At 43.6% G+C, this 25,660-nt stretch overlaps 1 protein-coding gene and 1 long non-coding RNA gene across 3 annotated transcripts; one reads left to right on the forward strand and one right to left on the reverse strand.

Moving 5' to 3' along the window:
* Positions 1-1,503: 1,503 nt before the first annotated feature.
* Positions 1,504-8,865, reverse strand: TENT5A (terminal nucleotidyltransferase 5A). Of its 2 annotated transcripts, none has more exons than XM_051777640.1 (3): positions 8,721-8,865; positions 7,382-7,901; positions 1,504-6,382 (listed from the first exon to the last, which is right to left on the reverse strand). In XM_051777640.1, exons 2-3 carry the CDS (start codon positions 7,814-7,816, stop codon positions 5,603-5,605), a joined length of 1,215 nt encoding a protein of 404 aa, XP_051633600.1. In that variant the 5' UTR covers positions 7,817-7,901; positions 8,721-8,865; the 3' UTR covers positions 1,504-5,602. The 2 variants fall into 2 exon arrangements, with proteins under 2 accessions (XP_051633600.1, XP_051633602.1); XM_051777642.1 differs by lacking the exon at positions 8,721-8,865 and adding an exon at positions 8,111-8,350.
* A 2,182-nt stretch (positions 8,866-11,047) lies between these two features.
* Positions 11,048-17,833, forward strand: LOC127466721 (uncharacterized). The gene is made up of 3 exons (XR_007902833.1): positions 11,048-11,150; positions 15,634-15,827; positions 16,942-17,833. It is a non-coding gene; the product is annotated as an uncharacterized LOC127466721 (long non-coding RNA).
* The last annotated feature ends 7,827 nt before the right edge of the window (positions 17,834-25,660 follow it).

The following is a 25,660-nucleotide window of genomic DNA, read 5'->3' on the forward strand; positions in this document are numbered from 1 at the left end:
AAAGTAAGCCATCAGTTAGCTGCGTCCTCATCATACTCCTCATCATAATCCTCGGGAAAGAGGACTCAATGCTCCAGATACTCAAGGGGCTATCAAAAAAAATCCCTCCAAATTTAAGCAGAGAAATGGGAATTAACTCATTCCAAAGCATAGGAGCATCCATCTGGGCTTAGATCTTGAGAGACAAGCAAAGGCATTTGGATTTAGATGGTTTCTAATCCCCCAGTTTCCATATGTGTCTTTGGGCAGTTGCCTTTGTCAAACTGCCTAAAACATTTTCTAACTCAGCAAGTTAACAGGAGGAAAGGTTAGGCCATGTGCGCCTCCATTTCCTGGCATTAACCTGGGAGAAAGGTGATGCCGTATGGGCAGGGATGCCAAGTGCATCCCCCTCTCCTGGCCAGGCTGGCCGATGGTCCCATCCCATGGCCAGCAGGTTTCGAAGGAGGCACTGGGCAGAAGGGACCCAGCATTTGGCAAGGGGGCTGCTCTTGTGCCTGGAAAAACAAGCAGTCCCAGTAGCTTGTTTGTCTGGGTTTTTTTACAGAGGAATACAGGTTCACTCATCATGACAATAAGCATATTCACACTCACACTGAGCTGGTTTGAGACTTCCAAGACCAGCACTGTGTATGAATGAGCCTAGTAAGAGCTACATACTGCAGAGTCTTAGTCAATGTTTTTCAAGTTTGGGTCAGTCTGAGGCACCGTAGCTGAAAAAGTATTGCAATGAGCATTGTAAATTAATATTTTATATTCCCTTGAAGTGTTTTTTGAGGAAATTAGCCTTCATTACTGAGGCATCTCTCCTGTAAACACAGAAAACAGAAAATACCTCTGCTGACAAGGACAGCATTGTAGGGCAGGGAAGGAGAGTAAACATTGAATCTGATGGGAAGAACTGGGTTGATTCAGCAGCTGAATCAATCAGGCATATGCATCCCTGCTCCCCAGCAGCTCCCCAAGCTGCAAGACTTGCAGCACCCATCCACTACAGATGGTCCCAACTTAACAGCCAGGGAGAACCACCCCATTGCCCACCCAGACCTACTGAAATGGTAAGGTGAAGACTTCAGCCCCTATTGAATACATCTCAAGGGCACCAGAAGCCCCACATTACTGTCAGCATGGTGGTTTGTGGTGCACAGGTTGCAGGCATCACAAGATCCTGGTCCCTAAACTGTGAGGGCAGCAAGGGTGTGGAGCTGCCACAATGCTGTTTTGCTTTTCGTGTTTTGGACCATTTGCACAGCCCAACCAGTGCTGGAGTGTGTATTTTTGGCACTGGCTGGGGAGGTTCCTCTGCAGCTGAGTGCAGCCAGCCAAACTCGGCTGGCACAAGGCAGGGCTTTTCAAAATGTTCTGCGCTCCAATCGGAAAGCAGCCGAACGCTACTCTTCTCAGAAAAGTGCTGCCCTTGTCCTTTTTTAATGAAAGCGAACTTGGTATTCAGTAGGAGCAGGCCAGAGCTATTTCAAACACGGAAGACAGCAGACACAAATCAATAGAAAAAAATAACTTCTTTTTATTTACAAAAAAATCCAAATATTGGATGCTGTAAACAAAATTCACAATCTGTTCCCTCTAAAGTCTGTTTTCCATCAGCTCTTTTTCTGTCTGTGACAATGCCTATAGTCAAAATGTTCCAAAAGAGCAATCCAAGGAGCAGTTTGCTGCAACAGGATGCCTTGCAGAAGGCAACAGTTGTAAGGAAATTTGAGGGAAAGCAAATCTGCACAGACTCCTACAGACTGCAGGAGCCTGCAGTGCCTTTAGCCAAGCTGTCTTGAAATTTGCAGGCTTTTTTTTTTTTTTTACTATTTATTTTGTTAGCAAACCACTATTACAACAGCAAAACAGTACACTGATTTTCTTTCTTGGAAGGGAAACTCTCTGCATAAAGAAACCATACAAAAGAATATATGCAAATAGGAATATGCAAATACAGTTTTTCTCTTCTGTGCAGTTTTATCTAACACACTTTATTTTCTCAATTTAAAAAAGCGACTTTTTTGAACCGGTAGGAGCTTCTGTGATGTGATGCAAACCAAGCATTTAATAAGAGCTGTTTAGAGGATCTGTGTGAAGGCCTTTGTGCAAGATAAAAAATATTTTAAGTGCAATAAGAGTAACTAGAAAAATATCATCTTTTTGGTCTTCTAATTGCCCTTCTATTTTTAGAAGAAATGTTCTTACATTTGAGAGGACAGCTATATCTAAGGAAAAAAAGAAAAAAAATCCCATTTCAAAGCTCTTGGTTGTTTCACGATTGCTACATTTAACCAAGTTTAGTGCCCCACTGGTTAGCAGGAAATTCAGCTGTGGTACAAACAGTTTTACTGTAATCAGGTCAATGTCTTTAATCAGTTCAGCTCTTTAAAAGGGGCACTGTCTCCTGCAGCACAAGCTCTAACCTTACAGCTGATTGGATAGGATAGATGAAGTCCACAAAGCAAGAAGGCGGTTGTTAACTTTAAAAGTACCAGTGTGCCGAAGAGGAGGGGAAAAAACAGTTAAAAAGAAGTCAGACTTTATGGAGGGGAAGGTGTGCAAACCACAGAAACAAGCCAGCTTTGAAAAAGGGTTCTTATTTTACTCTTGGCCTAAACCCATGCCTTCTTCCCACCTCTAACACCAGGTACCTTTTAAGCTACCAGTCACAAATATAAAAAAGCTCCACCAGTTCCACCACTTGATCATCAACATATGCAAAACAGATCTGGAATACCTATATAATATATATAAAAACATATTATATACGTATCAAAATGCAAATACCAAAAGGTGCAGTTTAGCTCAGAGCCCTGCTGTATGCACTATAAGGTAACTAGCTGCTGTCAATCAAAAAAAAAAAAAAAAAACAAAAATCCAAAAAAACAACACAATAAAATTTGAGCTGAGAGGAAATAATTCAAAACTTTCTTTCAAGCAATGGCAAAAAAAAAGGGTCCTTCAAAGGAAAAATTTGTGTCATGTATTATCAGCATTCTGTGGTTGTGGCACAGCTATAGATTCTCCAACCCTTTTAAAGAGTGGATGACTCATTTATTTGCTGCAAATAGTTGTGGGAGAAAAGACATACCACATTACCAGCTGATCCTATTTCCCCAGCCCTCCCCTTGCTTCCGCTAGCAAACCGGGAGCAGGAGGCAAGGGGAGCCAGTGGGCCAGGAGCACCCAGCCCAGACCCTCCAAGGGGCTGGAGGGAACCTCGCTGGGACAAGAAGCCAGTGGGAGGTTGCAGCCAGCACCAGAGGAAGGGAAGGTGGGGACAAGATCTGCACGTCAATGCTGGGAATGGCAATGAACCAGCTTTTACGTTTCCTGAAGGACTCACGGGGAAGGTGCTTCAGTAAACAAATCGGGTTCCTATTAAAGTGCCTGCAGAGTGAAAAGTACAAAGCGCGACAAAAATAGATGTGCCTTACTCTCTCCATAGGGAAAACACACTGCCAGAACTCGAGCCCTTTCCCTCTCCCTGCCTCTGACTCCAACACCAGACCCTGCCTGTGACCAGAGAGGGCACAGCCGGTTTTCCTTCAAAAGCCTGAATTCCCTTTTTTTTTCCCCCCTCAGCAAGAAAAAGCAAAATATCAGAGTCAAGTGTCACTTAGTCATTAGGTTTTTGAAGCTCAACAAAGAATTTAACACCTTCAGAGATGGCACTGAAGTGAAAACAACAGCAAAGGTTGGGTTTTTTACCCCCTGCTGATCTTAGGGAGAGGAAATGAAAGTGAATAGTTATTGTTCCAATGTAAAGTGATTCCATTTAAATAAAGTACAGTACTGAAATTGTAAATGCAGTGTGACAACCAGATCAAAGATGTTTAATATTTGCATAAAAATATATATATAATATATATATAAAATATAATTTTAAGCAATCGTGCAACACTCTTAAAAAGGGTTCATTTCACATTTGCTAAATTCTAGTGGTCCTGGAATGCATAATGCATTCTATTAAAAATACTCCTTTAAATATTAACAATTAGTGTTCAAATAACCAACTAATACAATATTCTTTAGCTGTCAGGGGGTTTAAATAAACCTATCTTTGATCCACGTTCCACTGAATTACACATCATGGAGGTATGCAGTCACAACATTAGTGGGTTAAATGTCAAAATGGCATTACAGTACAAAACAGTTAAAAAAATCAGCTAGTCATATGTTTCTCCATCTGTGGAATTATTATGGCTCACAAGCAACCCACTGAATTACTGTAATCCTTGTTCTTGCAACCAAAGACATTATCTGAATCCCACCTTAATCCTGACTGGTTCATTTACTCCAAATTTCTCAGGTGTGGGTTAAAAATTCACTGCAAGGTGCCCACTGTCCTATGACATCCTGTTGCAAACTGGAAAACAAGTAGTACTTTATTTAAACATTCCTTAATTGCTACATTTTCATAGACCACATTAATATATATTGTGTGTGTATATATATAGATATACACCTATAACATGTACATATATACACACACAAACATATATACACACATACACACACGTACCTAGGATAATAGCACACTGACATAACATTAACTCTATACAGGTATTTGCCAAGAAAAAAAATAGGGCATTTCCTCCACCACTTATTCACAAGCTTATGGGGTTTTTTCGTTTTTAATCCTTGTGTCCCTGATAAAACAAAATGCATGGTTAAACCATAAAACTATATTTTTTTTTCCTCACTTCAAATTTTATGAAGGTATCAGGCACTTTTGATTACTATTGGTGTGTACAAATATAGGAACATCTTTCTTTTCTTTTACATATATATATATATATATATAATCTACTGTATCTTCTTTGCTCGGATAACTTATTTGAGAAATCTTTGGTCCTTGAGTATACTCTTTTTGCCACAGCTGGTTTTCCAGCATTCTCACATATTTAAAATGTGAGGCATGCACACAGCTGGAAATAATGGACTTTGTCATCGTACGTGTTTCTGTTTTTATAACTGTACCAATCCACTACTGTTCATTTGGAGCAAGCTGTTTCTGGTAAAGCATTCTAGTCAAGCAAGCTATACATTCTACACAGTCAATCCATAGACGGCACTTGCTGCAAGCCCCAAATGCAGTAATTCCAATATACAATTTTATTCAGCTTATCTCTGCTTTATGCCTCTAACTTTTAATTCCTGAATATACATAGAATTGTTTTTTGTGAATTTTTTCTTTTTGTTTTTTTTTGTGTGTTTTGTTTTCTTTCATATTCTCCCTTTTGCAGATCCCATTCTAGAGTAAAAATAAAAATAAAAGAAAATAAGGCTTTCCCACCTTCTCTATGCCAAAGCTATGGGAGCAGATATTGCCAACCCATATTGTCATCAAGCATTCCTCCCTCACTTATTTCAGGGGAAGCTGGTTGCTTTTAATGACAGGCCTCTTGTGCTCTGGGGTAGGATCCAATTATTTCGGGGTTCTTTCTCGATCATGCTCCCATTATTATTAGAAGAACCACAAGCTTTTCCCAAGCTTGAAAACTAGAGCAGATCATCATTGCACAAAACACCCCATTTAAAAGGGACCCGTTGCCCCTTCCTACGTATTAGAAAACATTCTCCCCACTGGGTCTACTAATTTTGGTCCTTAATTACAGGGCAGCCAAGTAGAGTATGTGTGCTGCTGACAAGGGAACACCGTCTGAACCTGGGCAATATAGTAATTGCTGAAGTTGGCATCTGCTACGTATGGGGCTGGCTGGTAATAGCAGGTGACATTGGCCACATTGGGGATGATATTTTGCTCAGCTAGGACCCGGATGGCCAGCATGGTGATCAGATTCAGAGTCTGTCTCCTCTCATGTCCCATCAGGCACACTGTGCTCTCGTTCACCACACCGTGAAGGGTCATGAGATAGTCATACTTGCGGTCCTCTAATCCCACAAAGTGGTTCTGCAAGTAGGACTCCAGCTTTCTCTGCTGTTCTCCAATGTCTGAGAAGTCAATGAAAAACCTCGAACACATGTATCTCTGCAGGGACTTAATCTCAGATTCAGAGGCAGCCCTAAAGCCCCTTACCAAAAGGTTGCAGTACTTCAGAAGACCACCTCCTCTGATTTCTTCTGGGTTTCTGGTGGCAATTATCTTGTTGCAGAGGTGATCAAAGGCTTCCTGGAAATCCCCATAGACGCTCTCACCAATGATAGTTGGATGAAAAGTTTCAGTCATCGGATTCTCTGAGCACTCATAAAATAGCAGTAGAGAGTCCAGCTTGATTTGAAAGGAATCGACACTGAATTCAAACTGCCGCCTCAGAGAGTCCACAAATTTCAGCTCCACATTTTTGCCACTGTTGTTGGACAGGGAGATGAGACTCCATCGGTCTGAATCATTGCATACTTTTACCATTTTCTGCACATAAGCCTCCTATAATTGGAAAGACAAAATGAGCAAATCAAGAAACAGATGCAAGAAATCCCCTTCAGTGCATTTGCTTGTACCCCTAAAGCCCCCCCAATCCTTGCATTTCATAAAAGATTTCATGGAGCCTGCAGATACAAACCAGAGAAGAAATGCTTAATGTGAGAGCTCAAAATGCTACCACTGCAGGAGGATGACAGAGAAGGGTGTTCTGCTGGGACTGTGGCATGCAAGGAAAGCATATAGCAACACTGCTTCTTTCAGTCACTTTTAAATACATCTACACACTAAGCCCATGACACACATGCCAAATATGCCTGCACCCACACACAAAAGGGCGCTACTACAACCAGATAAGAAATCTTATTTATCTGTTTCCACTTCTCTCTCTCCTCCCCACAAAAACAACTTAGCAAGTGTTCACTCCCCTCAATCCTTCCAGTGCAGGTTCCACAAATCTGCCCCATATCAAAAAAAAAATCCGTCTAAAAATCTGAAAGACATCTGGCATTCGTTCTAATCAACTCAAGCAAACTGTCTTCGAGGGGAGGGAATATGCCTCCCCCCTAGGCACTTAGCGCACCTGAACGCATGCCTTACAGGCGGGGTTTCGTTCTTGCAGATATAAAATCCATCTATGCTCCCCTTGCACCCAGGAACCGGTCCGGCACACCGAGCTGCCGCCAAGACAGGCTGGGAGAGAGGTGTGCAGCCCCCCTGGCACACACACGGCCCAGGTAAAACAACGCTCCCAGCAAATCAACCGAGAGGGAGGAAAGGTTAATTAATCCTGAAGAGCCCCGGCCAGGGCGCTTCATTGCAAACTCCTTCTCGATTTTAAGCGTGAGGTGAAAAAACCGTTCAGGGTCCCCCTGGGTCGCGGGATGTGGGGGAGAGCTGCGTCTCTGAGTCCACCCCTCCGTTCCCAGTGGGAAGGTGCCCACTCCCCGCAGGCAGGCGCTCACACTCGCCCGCTCCGGGTGTCTGAGCACAGGGCAGGTTTACCTTGAGGGTGAGTGGCGTGATCTTCTCCTTATTCACCCCCTCGGGTAAGAAATCCAAGAGGCAGTCCAAGACCACGTCCTTCACAGTCTGAAATTCGGCTTCCCCTTTGAGGTCGGCGCAGAAGATGAGGTCCAAGTCCTTGTAGCCCAAGCCGCTGTCCTGGTGTAGGACGTGGCTGGCGGCCGAGCCGTTCAGCCGCACGTCGCGCAGGCCGATGCCCTTCTCCTCCAGCCGACTCCGCACCACCTTGACGATCTGGCGGGGCTGCATGGCCAGCGTGGGGAAGTTGCCGCGGCCGTGGATGGGGATGGTCTCGCTGAGGATGCGGTCCAGCCGCTGCACTTGCTCCCAGCTCAGCACGTTGCAGTGCGCGCTCTCGCCGCCGCCCGCGGAACTCCCGCCGGGGCTGCCGCCGGCCTTCTCATCGTCTGCCATGGTGTGCGGCCGCCGCCTCCTCGGGCTTGATCCAGGCACCGCTCCGGCTCCTCGCCGGCCCCCCGGGCCCCCTCTCCCTCCGCGCCTGGCAAAACAGGAGGAAAAGCCAGCGGTCAGCAGCTGCGCGCACCTGGCTCCCGAGCTCCGCTCCCCAGCGGCCGGCCCTTCCAGCGGGGAAGCGGGTGACACACCTACTGATTAGACTAAAAAAAAAAAAAAAAAAAGAAGGAGAAGAGGGGGAGAAAAAGCCCCCCGAAGCCGGGTGGTGCTGCAGGATAGAGGAAGGCGCCCGACCTGCAGAGCCGCTGCTTGCGCCGCTCTCCGCGCCCTCGCCGGGGCAGAGGCTGCCCCGCGCCGACGGAGAGGCCGCCCCGCACCGCCCAAAAGGCCGCCCCACTCTCTGCCGCCGCAGGCTGCCGCCGTCTCCGGAGCTTTCGTAGTCCTGCCCGGGAAAGGTCCCCAGTAGTTTTTATACGGGGTTTCTCCGCTCTTCCGGGGCTCCGAGTCACGGCGCCCTCGTCCCGCCCCCTCCATCTGCATGGCCGGCCCGGCGGTGCCCCCGGCACGCCCACACCCCGCGCAACAGCGGTCCGCCCGCCCCTCCGCGCCGGCGGAGCGCCCAGCGCCGCCGTCCCGCACCGCCCCGCGCTGGGAAACCCGCGCAGCGCAGCGCAGCTTCCCCCGGCACGGATCCGGGGAGACAACAAGTGCAAAACCCCTCCCTGCCTGCGCAGGGGGCGCGGCCCGTCCCGCTCCCGCCGTGCCCAGATGCGCGCCCAGGGGCACCCAGCTCCTCGCTAATGTCCATTCCCGATTTCCCCCCACCCCGCCTTTTTACCTCTTGCCCCCCTCCCCCTTCCCCTGCGACATTCCCGGTCATCCCAGGCGCAGCCAAACTTCATACCAGAGCGACGGAATTTGGCAAGGGCCCCTCTCCAAACAGATGCCGAGGATCCCGGGCCGTGTGGTTTGCGCTGCTCAGCTCCCGATCGAGATTTCCAGAGCTGCCTGCAGCAGCTCAGAGGCACCACGCCGTGCCTGCCCGGCCCCGGCCCGGCCCCCTCCCCCGCGCCCGCCCGCCCTCCTCGCCGGCGCGGAGGGGAAAAAGAAATCCCGAAGAGCACGAAGGAGCTCGTGCCTTCTAGGCGAACATCCTGCATAGAGCATACTTGGGTAACTGCGGAGCGGGAAAAATAACGTTTAAGACATGCATATTATATAAACACACACATATGTTTTGTTTCAGTTACGTTTCTTTTGAGTAACAATGGATGTACCTGCTTCTTTTTCATCCCTTTAATACAAATACATATAGATACTATTTAAAATACGTATGGATACTATGTACATATCGTTATTATTTAACGTACAGACAGATACTATTTAAAACATAGAGATACTATTTTAAACAGGCTACGCGCGGACACACACATACTGAACCCCGCACGCAGCAGCACCCGGGGACCCCGGGGTCCGCCACCGCGGTGTAGATAGCGGGTTGCGTGGAGAGATGCAGGGATGGGGGGAGGGATGGGGTGGGCAGGACACCGTTGCATCATTGCTCGCAGCTTTGTGACGCGCGGCTGGAAGGCAAATGGGGGTGAGCAGAGACGTGACGCGCGGCTTCCTCAACCAGGCACCTCGCCAAAGTGGGTGGGGGGCCAACAGACCCCGACGGGGTTTACTGCCTCCTCTCCCCAGTTTTAGTGCCCCCCCCCCTCCATAATCTCCTGTCTTGGGATTGGGTTTGGGGGGGGTATGGGGGTGTGTCCCGCTCCTCACAGGGAAACACCTCAGCCGGGCGAGCTGGCGTGGTGTATCCTCCCCCCTCCAAGAGCAGAGGCGGGGGTCTCGCCGAGCTCGGCGTCTCTCCCGTCGGGGGAGAACCCCCGGCCCGGCCCGGCCCAGCCGCGGGGCAAGAGCGCCCCCTGCCGGGCTCCCGGCGCTCCCGAGGGGGCCGGAGCGGCGGGGGGGGGGGGGTGTCTGTTCTGGGGGCGGCCTCGGCTTTGATTCACTGCCCAGATTCCCTCTTACTTCAGCAGCACGTCTGCTCCTGACTCTGGAGCAGGCAGGGAGCAGGGGCGACTCCACGCTGTGCCCCCGTCACGCAGCACCGCCGGCCCCTCCCCGTGTCACTCACGGGACGAAAAAATTGGCGGTAGTGCTCTATGACAATGCATTATATGAAAAAAAAAAAAAAAAAAGAAAAGAAAGAAAAGGGACCAAAAAAATAGGGCAAAAAATCCGGATGTGCACAAGTGACTGCAGCTTGACAGCAGAAGTAGAGTGTTGTGCGTCCCCCAGCACACTGAATGGGGTTTGCTAACTAATTCCTTTATTTTAAATAAACATTCAGACTAAGGGACCTGCTGGCAAGGGAACCTGGGCCACTGGCTATTGCTGCTGGGCACAGGGAGCCTCCACTCTCTGCTTGAGTGCAACTGACAGTGCATTCCAAGAGGAGGGTGCCAAGCAATGCCCATTGCCCTGCAGGGCAAAGAAATGCCCGAGTCTCCCCTGACCCAGTCGGGTCATAGCTGAAGCCAGGGGCTTACGGGGTTCCCACGGGGGAGTGGGAGGGGGGAGCTGCCTGCCTGCCGCACTGAGGCATCTATGCACTGCCCTCAGTGCATAGTTAGGAAGCTCAGAGAGGTTAAAGCACAACCCCATTTGCAGACTGGCATCACTCAGGTGAACCACAGTTCACTAGGGCACACGATTTAAACTTTCAGAAGGAATAACTACGGCCTTATTTATAAGCAAATTATCACTATCAGTAATCAATCAGATTACGGATTTCTAGAGTAAGGGCAAAGATCAGACCTGGAGGCATATCCCATATTAAGCCAGGACGTATCCAGGAAAATGAGACTGCTTCCTGGTTGGGAGTAGTGAATGGTTCATTTCGTTTGTGTTTGTCAGCATGTTGCAATGAAATTTTAGCAATATTTCAAATACTGCAGAATGTATCAGTGAGTTTACACTGGTCAATAGGATTTAATGTTATTTTATACAGACCTTGTTTCATTTCCCCATGAAGTGTGGGTTTTAACCTCTCTCAAGTTGCTAATTCTTGCCCACTTAAAAAGAAAAATGGGCAGCAGTTCATCCTGGGGAATACAGATTTGCTAAAGACAAGGCAAATATATTTCAGAAGGAAGACCTTTGCACTGCTGCGCTTTGCCAAAGGAGCAAGGCCAGCCAAACCCTGCCCTCACCTCACCTTCCCTTTTTCAGTGTAAGCACCTGCAAATCACCTCCTACTCACTTGAAAGAAGAGAGGAAATCGTTTCCAGTCAGAATCACTGCATTTACACTTTTTCAGTTCAGAAAGGTATGTGGGATATTAATCATTGTACTCTTTATATAGATTAACAACTATTTGCATTGTTGTGCAATTTTTTTCCACTTCTCTTCCCCTAATTAACGGACACTAGGTAAAGGGTGTGTTGTGTTGTGTTTTTTAATAGCTGTCTAAATATAAGGGAAATATATACTCAAATATGAAAGCCCAGGTCACTTAAAATCAGTAGAAATCATTAAGAATTTTGCAAGAAATTGAATTAGGGTGTATTAGCTTACAAGAAATTCAGAAATATTTGCATGATTTACATCAATTACAATTATTCTGAGTGGTAATACTACTGCTAATAAAAAAATACATTCAGCTCATGAACATGCTCTGTCCCTTTAATGACAAACTTACTTTTGGAAGGAAAAGGTGCCGGGGTCAAAATTGTCAATGTGAGCAGTAATTCTTTAGCAGAATTTTGATTCTGTTACTCACACAAGTTGTTTGTACTGCCCAAGCAATTAGTAGAAACCCAAGATATGTGATGTGAATCATGTCTTTCTGTATGTCTGCACAATATTTTTCACTTAGTCCCTTCGTTTAACCCATACTCTCAGTTCTGCTCTAGAACAAATGAAATTTAATAGCAATACATGTGTTTCTTGTATATGCATTTGTGTATATTTGCTAATAAAGTCCTCAGTGTGAGATGTTAATTCAGCTTGGCCATGTAGCAGAGATCGCATTCTCCAGGTGAGTTCTGCTGAATTTAAGAATTTAAGTATTTTATTGACTGACTTATGACTGACATGTACTGTGACTGTAACATCATTCTGTCTCCCTTCTGCCCAAGACATGGTGCCTAAAACAGGAACATGTTCTCTTTGGACAAAAAAAGAATGAGAAACTGTGACTCTTTGTCCCTTTTCTAGGAATTGGTGCCCATTTGCTGTGCAGCAGGAGCAAAACTTCCAGTTTAGTTTTTTCCAAGAGGAATTAAGTTCACGTGACACAGCTGCTCTGCCGACACCGCCAACATGCGTTACCTACAGACAGTCAGGGGATTCACTTCTGAGCAGCAACACTATTTCAGTCCAAAAACTAGTGTTGACTCACCCAGAGGTGTTTGGTTTTGTTAAAAACATAACAAACATAAATATTGCTATCGTCACTAGGTATTAAAAGCAGCAGCCTTCTGTCTTGTATTGACTTGGCAGAAACAAGGAAGTCTAGGAAGTCCAAAATACACTGGTCAGAAGTTTGGAAAAAAAAATTATCATAATTGTGTCATGAAAAGTTTAGTAATATAATTCCTCCTTTCTTTTATTTATTTCTAATCCTTCTATTAAGGACAGTGATTAACAGTGTAGACAAATGGCGAGTCATGATGGTTTTCCCTATCTCTTGACAATGTTAAAAATGCATATAGATGTTCAATATAATAAAAAAGCAATAGTCTGTAGCAAGATGGACATCGAGGGCCACAATTTTTAGGTGGCTGGATACGCAGTGTATCAAGTGTGGATGAACAGGCTGTGCACGGGGAGCTCTGGGGCCCCTCGGCAGCCCTGGCTGCAGTGGGAGCACTGGCAGTTGCATAGGGATACGGCAGCCCTGCAGCTTCCCACCCAGGCCTGGCACAGCTGCTCTCTCTGTCTCTGCTCAACAGTGCCTTAGCGTGGCTGGCGTGGTCTATCTCATACAGAGGCCAACAGCAACTAAAACATTAAAAATGAGATCTTGACCTAATTTTTTGTTCTCTGCTTGCTAGAGATGGAAAGACATTGCTGGGCAGCAATCGCCGGAAAACTTCTTTATGTTATTCACTGTGTTGCTACACAATTATCTCGCTGGAAACAGCAGCTATATGAGGGAAGAATATTCATAGCTGTTCTCCACCCAGACAGTATGAAAATGTATCAACTCAGCTCCAGATACAACTTCGTGGAGAGTACCGGCTGTTGTACCCTTTCCCTCCCTCCTCATCACCTCATGTGCAGCTGCTGGCAGGTGCTCTGGGCAGCTGCCAGCTCCATCCCGCTCCCCACACAGTACAGTTGGATGCCTCTTCTCTGCTGGTTGCTACCCCAGACCAGAGAGTGGGGAGATTTCAAATAGACATCAGTCAACAGGACAAAAGTGCAGAGAACTTGACTTGGATGCGAAATGCTGGGAATTACCTCAAAGTTATCAGATCCAAACAGAGCCCAGCCCAGGGTGAACCTTGCACCACACATACACATTCCAAAAATTAGCTTAATGAAAACAGCCCACAGTAAATGAAAGTTTGCTAGAAATGACTTTGAGTATCAAAATTTACTGTTGTTGACAATGGCACAGAACAAAGTACCTTCAAAATTAACTGTAAGACCTTGTCTATACCATGACACACTTGTAATACTTCCCAAATTTTTTTTTTATTCATATATTTCCTCAGAACTAGTCCAGTTTTGTTTATTGGTTTTGTTTTGGGTTTCTTTATTTTTTTTTTCTCACTACAGTACTCAAGTCTGATTTTTTTTTTTTTCCAAGGGCCTTGTCTTTCTTTTGCATACATGCAAAGATGTCTTCTGATACCTTGATATTCTATAGTTTACACTGGTTTATTTCCAAAATTTATTTCCATGTTTGACATTTTGTGATGGAATAATCAATACTTGGAATTATTACTGGAATTAACATTGGCTGCTGAAGTAGTCAACACTAAGGTTCTTTGAATAAAATAAAAATCAGAGTTACTAGAAAATGGTATTTCAAAGATAAATAAAATAAATCTTTGTGCTTTCAAAGTACTAATGTTTTCTTAGTTTTATTTTTCTTCTGCCAGATTTTACTGAAAGGATGTTTTACTCATCCTGGGGAAAATGTCAATGTTTGGTCTAAATACTGTAATGTTTTGAAAAGGTGAAGTTTGAAGAAGGCCAAATTATCAGAATTTTCTGATGAGCCTGCCAGTAGCTTTTCTGCAATTCTGCTGAGAACGTGTGTGTTAAATGAAATAGTAGTATTCAGCATGTGCATTGCTGCAACAACCATGCCTAAGTCAAGAGATCAGGGCACCAAAAGGTTCATCAAAGGAACTGTTCCCGCCTCATCTAGGTAGTTCATAGCCTAAATACACCAGTACATAACAGTATTTTACATTAGACAAAATCATCAACATCTGCTCCTGAGTAGGATTTTTAGAGCTGGAGCTGTAGTCAGACACAGGACATGGCAAGCTTCTCACCTTCTCCATGCCAGGCCAGCAGCCATTCCACCTACGCTGCAAAACGTAAGATGGTGTGCTCCTGGCAAACCCTTTTTCTCTAGTTTACTTGCATAAAAATAGTCATGCTCTTAGTTTCAGTTATGTTTTACACTCAGATACTGTTGTGATTTTGCCCATATTGATCTTTGGGATCTAAGTGTGATAAAAATGAACTATACTATGTATTCCTAGTCATATGGCAGCCAAGCATAAGATTTTATTTTTCTTTCTATTTTTTTTTTGTTAAAATGTTTTTTCATTGTTATGTAGGAGAGTTTAAAGCTTCTGTCTTCCTACCCCCATAAGAAAGACACCCCACCAATATTTCATGTCTCATGCATTCATGCAATCCTAGTTTCTTGTGACTGATAGGATTTTATGCTGATTTTACTTCTCATGTTTTGTTTACCTTACAATGCATTAAGCTCACATGGTAATACTCCAGTGGATTTCAGCATTCTGCCTTTCATTCAGAAGAGATGGAGAAACTCATAATTTCAGATTTAAACAAGCTGTCTTGCTTTTGGAACAGCAAACTGCAGAGTGAAAATACAATGTGAACTAGCAGAAATCAGGTTACTGTTCATTCAAACAGAATTGGTTTCACAGAGTCAAAGCCATAATTTAGTTTTATCAGGTACTTTCACTATCAAGACTGTGACTCCTGATGGAGTCAGGGCATCTTTCAGTCTTGATTAAAGCCTATAAATGCTTGAAATTAAGTGGTTTACTATTGAAAATGTGTTTCATTATCCAATTAATCTCACTGTTAAAAATGTGCATTATGTTCCTAGTCAAAGGGCATATTTACACAGAACAGGAGTGTTTGTGTTGAATTTGCTGAAATCACATGTATATTCCCAAAGTGCAATTTTTAGCAACTAAAAAAAAAATGAGATATACAGATTTGGTGCTCCTCCTGTTTAAAACTACCTGTTGAAGTAATACTGACAAACATTTGCATAGAGGCACAATAAGAATTCCTTAGCTGGCATCTCACACAACTTTGCATCTCACTCAAGACTACTGAAGATGGCAGGCTGCTGTTAAAGAAGGTTATCTATCTCTAATTGTTCCCAGGGAGGCAAAATATGTTTGTTTAGAGCAAATACATAACCATCACCCATACTACAGCAGATTTTTGTTCCCTAGAGTTGTATGGATGGGTCTTTCACTTAAAGGCAAAGAATCAAAACTGTTACCCAAAAAATGCAATGTTGTCCCTTCATTTTTAAAAAAAACAACACTTAATCCCTTCTTCTTTCCCCATCACAGATGATTTCCAGCTCTCTACATGCCAACGACGGCAGCTGGAGGAAGAACTCGGTTTGGAATCATGCTGCTGTCACAAACAAGAATACAGTGGTGTGCTTTGCCAAAGCACCCACCTACAACACTCCTTTTTTTCTTTCATAGATCTACTTTTCATTCATGGGAAACCCTGCTCCTCCACATCATACATCGCTTTGGTATGCTAGGTTCAAAGAGCAAAATAGTGTTAGAGAAGAGTGTTTAGTCAGAGTATGAAAAAAAGTGAACTAGGCAATTTATCAAGTACATTCCACAGCAAAAGCAGGGTATTTGGGGGAAAAAAAAAAAAAGAAAAGAAAACAAAAACAAACAAACAAACAAACAAAGAACCCAAAGAATACTTTTTTTTTTCCAAATTAGAAAGGGGAATATGTCATAGAGGAAAGAAAAAAAATAAAAAGGTGTTTTTTCCCATGCAAGCTTTTTCCTCCAGAAATGTGAAAATTATACAGATTATGCAGGTTGTTATGTGGCCTGCCTCCACATCACCAGGGGGTTAGAGAGCCACCTCTGATGAGGAGAAGACTCCAATCTGTGCTGCCAGTTCTCTTGCTGAGATCCTGCAGGATCTCAAATGGAATGAGCTGCCTCTCACAGCTGCAAGTTACCACCAGTCTTTGTGCCACGCAAGCCAGGAACCCTGGGGCTCCAGCCCTTCCTGAGCATCACCGGAGCATCGCCAGCACTATTTACTGCTGGGAGGGATGGGCAGCTGCACGGCAGCAGCTGCAACCCCGTTTTAGCTCAGAGCGGGATACAAACTCCTGCTGTGCAGGCAGCAGAGTTGTTGCTTTCCTGAGGAGCAGCTGTCAGAGCACAGCAATCTTCACTGCCCTATGCCACTGAGGCATGGGTTTTGAAGATCTCAGAAATCGGTAAGACCTAGGAGCTGGGAGCCTTTTCCTGACTGGGAAAGGACCAGACCAGCTTCAGCTCTCAGCTCCTGCTGAGTTTGTAGCTCAGCTGTTGCCCCACTGCTCAAGAAGCAGAAGCAGGCTCTTCTTCAGAGCAGCGGCTTCAGCTCCTCAGTCCTGCTGAGCTCAGCAGTAGCCCAGCTGAGCTCTGAACCGTAAGCTGGCTTTGTGGATAGATAAAAATAGTAAGGCATGAATAACATTAACACCGAAATAAGGGCAACTGTCACATTTCTGTTCCTTTTTTACTGTGAAGCCCTCACAAGGCTAAAAGGGCAGAGTCTAGAAGTCCAAGTGCAAAAACTCTCTTAGCCACAGCACTCCATGGTCCATTTAGGTCTGACTTGTTTCTGGACAGGCTCCTTGGACATGCAAACTTTCAAGTGGGCTCTGCTAAGGAATAAGGAGGAGGCATCACAGCATGTAACCTCAACCCACAATTGGGATTGCAGAAAAGAGGTGAGCTGGGAATGGAACCTTTCTTTCCATCTCTGATGTTTAAATGTTCCTTGTCATCTTCTAAAACAGCTTATCTGAGCCAAAATGCAGAGAAAAGTTTGTGAAATTTTGTCCTTTTGAAACAGAGCCCTGAGCTTTCCTCCTACTCATATCCAAACCTAATCTTATCCCAAGCAACAGTCTCAGCTACTTCGCAGCCCAGACTCCTTCTCAAGTCTTTCCCTGACATTAAGGGATTTCTTGTTGTTGTATCACTGTGCATCCGAAACAGCTGTGGTGTGTTACAGTCCTGTGAGGTGACCTGGTAAATGAAAACGTAGTGAATGGCATGTTAATATTATTAATCTATTTCTTGTTCCTTCACTGAGGAAATTTGCATAATTAACCCCCAGAGGTTCTTATTTATCAGCATAACATTTGTTTTGTTTGCCATTGCGTTCCAAATATTGCTTTGCCCTGGAGACCTGTTGTGCTAGAGCACAGCTTCAGAGAAAGATTTCTATTCCACATGCCAAATGTTGCTATTATCCCTACCAGAATAATAGGGGAAGGATTTTGGCTCTAGATACATGGAATTTTATGAAGAGGCAATCTGTGCTTTTACACAAGCAACCCTGGATTATTTCTTGAGGTGGTGCTCAGAAGAGGGTTGATTCCAATGCAAGAGGGGTGATCCCCCATCAATCTCTTCCCAACAATCCCAGTACACTGTTTTGGTAGGAGCCTTGTGTCTCTGGGCAGCCCACTGATGAGGCAACTTCTTATGAAAAAGAAGTTCCTGCCCTAAGTATTGCTTTCATAACTCATTGCCCTCCTCACCTAAATTGCACGTTGCTCTGGATGTGCACAGAGCTCTGGATGTGCACAGAGACCCAACAAGCCCTGTGTAATGCTGTACCAGCCCTGTGAAGAGGCAGGGGCATAGGCATCCCACATTGCATCGCTATTGACCTCATGGCAAGTCAAACAGGAAGCCCAAAGCAAGGCAGCCGGGCAGATGAGCAGACAGACAGAGGAAAAAGCCCTGAGGCTCAGAAGAGTGGGTTGATCAAAGAGGTGGTCACCAGGAACAGAGGAAACCCAGACCTAACTGAAGAAAATCCCAAGGCCATTTCTGCTTTGATGGGAGCTGCAACTGCTCCACCAGCTTTCATCTCTGTCTGCCTCCTCCTATGTTTTCTCTTCCATGGGCGATGTGCTGGGGACCGGGAAGGAAGTACCAGGACAACTTAGTGATAGTTGGCTCCGATTGTTTATGTGCTCATGTACTAAATGAGCAGAATTATCACATGCCCTTTAAAAAAACACACCTGCTAAATGCACAAAACTAGAGATGAACAAAATTGCTGTCTGCTAATGACAGTACGGAAGTAGTGGGTCAAAAAACAGCCAGAAAATGATTTCCCCATTTTCCCTCTAATAAACCGTAATCCTGAGCTGATTTGTTTTTAAGGAGTTCTGGCATTACTCCAAAGGGCTGCATTTTCCAGAGATGAGCTATCCATTTCCTCTGGTCTTTTTAACATGGCTGCAGCTGAACTTTTAAGCCAGATCATCCCAATTTACCCGGCATGAGATTATTGCTGGTGTGCAAAATGAGGAAGAGAATTAAAAATAACCATGCCAGTAGCGGTGCAGTCTGTTGGTTTAAGGCTTAGAGGTTTATGTGTCATTTGGAAGTACTTGAGTTCCAGAATAGGCTGTTCAGTAAGTCTCTGTTGCAGGGAGACACACAGTACAGATCTGACTCCTTTGCTTTTCACAGATCAGCTTAGGATACAGAAGCATGAAAAAACACCCAGACACTCGTTTTAGAACTGAATAGGTCAGTGCTTTAACTGCACGTGATGAAAGCCAGTAGTGTACTTGGGTATACTTAGCTCAGCTTAGCTCAAATTAATTGTATTATGCACATGTTAGGCTGTATCATATAATGCAGCATAGCACACACATGGTCCTCAAAGGCAGAAATAAGTGACTCCAGTCACACAGAAAAGATGCTGATGAAATTTCAAAAATCAGATTTCCTGATGGTTTATTTATTTTTGCAAAAATGCATTTTTTGAATGTAAGCATTTTTAGATCCTTCCTTTTTATTGCTGAGCAAATGCCCTACATTTAAGTGCAGTTCATAAACCTCCTGTACCCACTAATGAGGAAAACGTTTGCAATTCTTAGACACAGGCCAGACAAAGAACAGTCATCCAGTAGCCAAAGCTGTTCATATATCCCAAGACTCTCTTATTCCTCACCTCTTTTTCTGGTATATGTGTTTTAATTGCTACATAAAGAAATGGAACTTTCTGTAGTCTTTCAATGTAAATTTAGTGCAGGAGATTTACTTCACATATCTCTTGTGCTATTGAAAAGATTTGGACACTTTAAAATACATTAACAATTTATCACAAAACATGTAATTTAATGTGTCATTTTGCATCCAGATATCAATAGCTTTTCTTAACATTAAAAGAGTTGCTACGTTATTGTCAGCCTTCTGTCAACCCAGGTAAAGAGCTATTAATTACCTTTTGTTTTTAATTATACCTACCTAAGGCCTGGGCCTGATGCTTTTGAGCCCATGGTAACTCTGTGATCCTTTAGAGGGGAAATGAGGAATGTTTAGTTGTTAAAAACAGTTTTTAGTGGAGCTGATGTCCTCAATTGGTCCTTTTTACTTAATAATTGCCACTTCTTTTCCTCTTGCTAGCTAAGTAGTCTTCTTTTGTCTTCTGAGATGTCCAGAGTGTTAAAACTAAACTTCCTCCTCACCTTGAATAATACATATGCAACAGTCACCACTAAACATCTGGCAATTACACCTGAAATATCCACCAAGGATTTGCCATTATGATTCTAAGAAGAGGGAAAAACCATAAGTGGTTGGGTTTGTTGTTAGCATCCAACAGACAAAAGTACATCAGTGCTCTTAGGAGAGGACACAGGATTTCATAATCTTTCTGTGTAGATGATTTGACTTCTAATTGTTTAGTTTTTATGGGCCTCCCCCAGCCCTGTTCCTCCTCACCCTGAGCAGAGTGAACACATATCTTTACAACCCCTGCCTGTTCCAGCCAGCATCCTGGAAGTGACATCTGCCCAACTTTTTTCAAAGCCAGGTACTGTAGCTGAGGTGTCTAGACACTGCTGGTGTCAGGGCACTGGCAGCTCTAGCCAGAAAAGCACGCTGGATGGGTGACATAGCATCCACATGTGTGGGTTATTTCAAGCAGCTCAGGCAAAAATACATCCATTGTTCAACAGTCCCTAGAACAGCTAATCTTGTTCCTCTATGCCGACAGCTGTCCTATTAATTGTGTATTTTTCATAGACGTAGTTCCGCCAATTCCATGTGATACATAAAGATCAATAAAAATAAGGTCATTTATAAACACTCCTTTTTTCTCAGCGTCTCTGCCCTGCTCCCAGGATATGCCTGTTGGCAAGGTGAACCGCCTGTCACAGACTGTCCACTTCATCCAGACCAAACGATAAAGCACTGAAAGGCATAATGATGGTGAGCAGTTAAAGGCAAAATAAAAGGGAAAAATAATAAAAGAAGAGCACCTATAAACCTATTAGTGCATGTATAGCTCACCCAACATGAACTAGAACCACCAAATTCATTTCTGCTACCTAGTTTATACTTATTGAATGCCCTCATGTATTTTCCACAAGGGCTTACCTTCCATTTCATTTAACGTAACCCATTGATTTCAAAACTTGACATAGGAAAGGTCTCTCTGGGGCCTCACAATTACAGCAAGTTGTGCAACCTGAGTATCAGCCATTTTGATAGAGACTTCCTGCCACACAGTGGGTTTCAGTTCTGCAGGTCTCTGCTGTGCTGAAGTAAATAAAGGACCATGTACACAAATACACCATTGGCTTTGTCTGCCTCTCCCATCTGCAGTCACACCAACTGGGGACTTGGGTTTCTGACAAGACACCTGATCTCTGGCATACCAAAACACAATGCCTTGCAGGACAGGAAGATTTGGGGGAAATATAATTTCAAAACCATTGGGGTACTGTAATACCTCTGATCATTCATGTCATGGGGAAACACTGAAGAACAAGATGGCATTTGCATGCTGACCTCTTTTTTTGCTCTTCTACCTTTCTGCTCATGTACTGTATGTCAAAGTTGCAAAGGGTTGTCATTCATAAGAGTAATCTGGTGCCAATCCTGTAAAAACTTCCTTTTAACAGAGATAAGATAATTCAGTCTAACAGTTCTTTAACTAAATAGGATTAATTAGCAGGAAGCTGGCTGCTTAATTCACCACTGACCTGTAAAACCTGATAAGAATGAGGTCACTGGACATAACAGAGCTATACAGGAGTTTAGCTCAAACTCTTATAACAGAAAACTTCATTTAAAGATCAGTCTGATATAATAAAACTCCGGAGTAACAAAATATTACTTATTAAAGAGAGATCTAATCTTTAAAATAGTGTGCTCTGTATACACAAAAGCATATTCCTTCCAAAACAAGCAATTGCAACATCTAAGCACAGTCAGTGGACACCAGACTTTGACATTCAAACCAAACCCATCCAGTTTCACATCCTTTCCCCAAAAATTTGTTATATAAAGCTCATTTTTTGTGACCTTAAAACTCACGGGAGCTTCACATTATGAGAATCTTTTTTTCATGTTTCACTCCTTTGAACATATCCTGAGTAATCATCTTGATTAAACGAAGCTTGTTTAAGGATCAGAAAAAATAAATAGTGTGCATGTACCTCCATAGCTCCCCAGTTTCCCTTCAGCTTCTACCTAGCTTTCAATATTTTTTTTTCTGACAGTAATTTTTTGCAAATGCCAGTTTCTATTACTAATACACATGTACATCTGCATCAGTTCTACCAAAACAATGCTCCTGTTTTCCCTCAGGAATCTCCTATTTCTTCCTCAAAATTATGTCCTGTCTCTTTTCCACATTAAGTAAGAAATATCATGCAGGGTTTCAGTTGATTTACCTACTACAGTGGGCACCATTTTTGAAAGAACTTGGTCCAGAACCTTTTACAGATCAGAAATACCACCTGAAGGCACTCTCAGAAACTAACTGGACCTGTTTTAAAACCTTGCAGTCCTGTAAAAACCAGACACAACATCTGAGGTAAGGAACTGTCAAAAGAAAAATTATTGATTTTGATGTATTAGGCCAAGTTGTAGTCTGATTCCAAAGCAGAGGGAAGAATGGTTACACCTAGCTACCCATCTGGTAACAAAAAGATTTTCCTCTTTAATTTTTTCCCTCCTTTTATTATTCCCTTCCATCTTCAAAGCCTTCATGTAGTAACTGGCTAGTGTCCCACCTTTGCTTGCCAAGGAAGTTTGAACATATTCCTTCAGATAGCTAAAAAGGTTGTTATGGTTTGAAAGAAACATTTCTTCTACCCAGGAGCTCAGCACACCATGTCCCCATTTCTCCAGCCTGCTGCCAATACTGAAAAATGAGATTACTTTTCAAGCCCACAGTTCAATAATGAACAGTTTTGTGTGTCTACTACAAAAGATCAGGAATCCAGACCCACTTTTGTATTTAATATACAGAGCCAGATTCTCAGCTGGTATAAGCTGAAGCCGCTCTACTGGTGCAAAGAAAAATATACTGATTAACACCTGCCAAATTTCTGCTCTGAATATTATGTTTGCAGAGTAAATGGCATAAATCATGGAAACTGTACTTAGTTTTTCCACTTAGAGATATTCTTTTTCCAGTTCACTCTGGGAAAACATTGTCCCCCTTAATAAAGTGCTAAAGATTCAATTAAAAAAAGGTAGGGCCAAACTGCCTCCAGAAAACTCAAAATATTTTCTGGCACCATTCATCACAACTACCTCCACAGCCACAGAGACAATGGGATGAATAGTTCCTTGTCTAGAATTTTTCCCTCTTGTCTAGAACTGGATTTATGTGTGGAAGGAGGGATGTATGCACACACACGATACGCTCCTTTACTTTACCTGGTGCTGTCTTTCTCTCCGGCATACAGGGCTCAGGCTACTGGAATTCCCATTAGTTCAATCTATCCAAATGGTCAGATGATCCATCAGTAGAAAAGGAAAACATTTAAACTTTGTCTGCCTGCTACATTATTTGTAAAAAGTGTTGTACATAGAAAAAACTCTTCCAGATGTTGCTAAGTTTTATTGAATTAATCAGTCTTCCAGAATAAGGGTGTAGAAACTACATTTAAACAGGTAATATCAAGGGTTATTAGAGATGAAAACTAACATTGCTTGTTAGTTTTGTATTGAAGTTCATATATTGAAGTTCACATCTTCAGCAATCTGCTTCTCGTGCAACATTTTGGGATATGGATGCAGCTTTACAAAAGGGAATGCTACTTGGTGGTATATTCTTAATGCTTAGATTCATTTTTTTTTTTTTTAAGTAGACATACAAACCACTGCAACATGCACAGTGAGTAAACAAGCACTCCCACGCTGCCAGAGAAGATAGGGATATGTGCAAAGTGATAGCACAGCTAGTTTACTTTTATCCTCAGATTAAATAAGCATTTTTACCTTTTAATAGATACCTGAGCTGGCAAAATGAGAGGGAAGAAGGCAAGGTACGGGAAATTTTGAGAAAGACTGTGAATAGTCCTTCCAATCACTCCTGCCTGCTTGGGATAGGGGAAGAAGGAAGCAAAGACAGAAAAGGATTATTCTTGTGCTGTTACAGTCTGTCCATGAGCTGAGAAAACCCTTCCAAAAAGCAGTGTGTTGAAATGGATACACTTCCAGGATTTCTAGTTCCTACACTCATACCTCTGTCATCCTAATAAAAAACCCAAACCCAAACAAACTGTCAACTACATGAAGTCTCATTGCTTGAGATTAATCCTCCCCTCAACACTCCAGTTGCTCAGGCTATAGCTGGAAAAGGTTTAGTAGCCTTAGAGAAAATCCAGGCTACGCCAGATGCAAAACCAATCCTAACTGAGGGCCAGGAATTTAGAAGCAACTGAAGTCTGCTGACATCCCTAGTCCACACAGCGTCTCATGTTCAAACTGATTACTGGCATGGCAAGACTCAGACAGTTTGGTGATTTTGCCATGTGCCAACAAGTTCATCCATGATGATCTTGGCCTTGCATGCTGAATTTCTGTTGTCCAGGGCAGGATCATGCCCCAGGCCACAGTCAAGACTGGTAAACTGGATCACCTAATGGGTGACCTTCTGCTGGTGTTACCCAGACTCCTCAGACACTTCTATTTGCATTCAAACTGTTGTTCAGGCTCCCCAAAAGCACAGGTTGCCATTCTCCCCCAGCATGGCCCATGCCTCAGAGATGCCCTCTCAATGCCCTTAGAAGCGATATCCACCCCAAGCTCCTCGTAGGCAGCGTTAGGGTACATAAGCGGTAACTAAATACCCAGTGTCCAAAACCTGGTGGGAAGTTTGGACTTCCACAGTGGTTTAGTTTCAGAGACACACACAGCTCTTTGAAGGTCACTGCTCCAGCTCTTTCACATCCATCTCCATTTTTTTTACTTCCCTCCTGCCCAGGACATATTACGTTTGTCAGCTCTGTCAACACCAAGTTTTTATTTTCCCATTTTGTTCTTACCCCTTTTTACCCAGTTCATCTGTTTTCCTCCTGCCTCTTCTCTACCCTCATGAAATCAGAAGCCTGGAACTAACACTTATTTCAAAAGTGGTGGTGGAGCCATCAGCTGAAAGCAGATTTTTTTTCCAAGCCTTGAACATCTGTCAGCAAACATTGTGGGGTAGTGCTTGTTAACATAACAGGTTGTGTGGAAAAACACAGCAGTGCCTCTCTCCTCTCCCCACAATCTTCCTCAATTTTGATTCACTGGGACTGTCCTTCATCTAAGGCCTACAAAAGGGGTAAACAGGCATGTTTATCAAATTAAAATGAGAGGGAACATTCTAGGGAGTAGGCTGTACAAGGGACTGCAGGCAAAAACCCCACAATGCTCTGGCTAGCTTAAAGGGTAGAAATCATTGCAGCATGCTGCTGCTATCAAATCTATAAGACATAACCTCATTTATTACTCATCATGTTGCCACTTATGAGAAAATGAATGAAAATAGTAAAAAATTTAAGTTTCAAAAGAGAAGTCCTGAAAACAGGTGTGTAATGTACCCTTCTGGACATGTGTGGGTGGCTTGTAGGATTGGTTCTGGCCCGACTCGTATGTGAGAAACCCCAGTGGTGAAAGATCATCAGAATATACAAACCCTTTAACACATCTGTTGACATGTGCCAGTTTTACATGAACCTTTTATTTACTGGCCTTTTTTTAATTAGAGATACAAGGTACAAAGAAATAAGCTGCACAAGACATTACACCCAGGAGAATACCAATCTCATGTGCAGGAGCAGCTCCGGGTTTTAACTGTAAGGTATTTGATTAAGTATAGTTTATTTAACCTCGATGACCTTTCATGAAGGTGCTCTCTGTTCTGCTGCAGCAAAGGAAAAGTAAACATTGTTATTTTATTAAAACCATTTATCTTAGGGTATAAATGACCAATATCCTACAGGCATCACCTCTCGCACATACACTCTGAGTGTGCACTTGCACAGCAAGTATTTTGATTTAGAAGAGATATTTTCCCAAAATCCAAGAT

This window comes from Manacus candei, unplaced genomic scaffold (assembly GCF_025592945.1).
Source record: "Manacus candei isolate 608988 ecotype Guabito, Panama unplaced genomic scaffold, ASM2559294v1 h1tg000011l, whole genome shotgun sequence".
NCBI lineage: Eukaryota > Metazoa > Chordata > Aves > Passeriformes > Pipridae > Manacus > Manacus candei.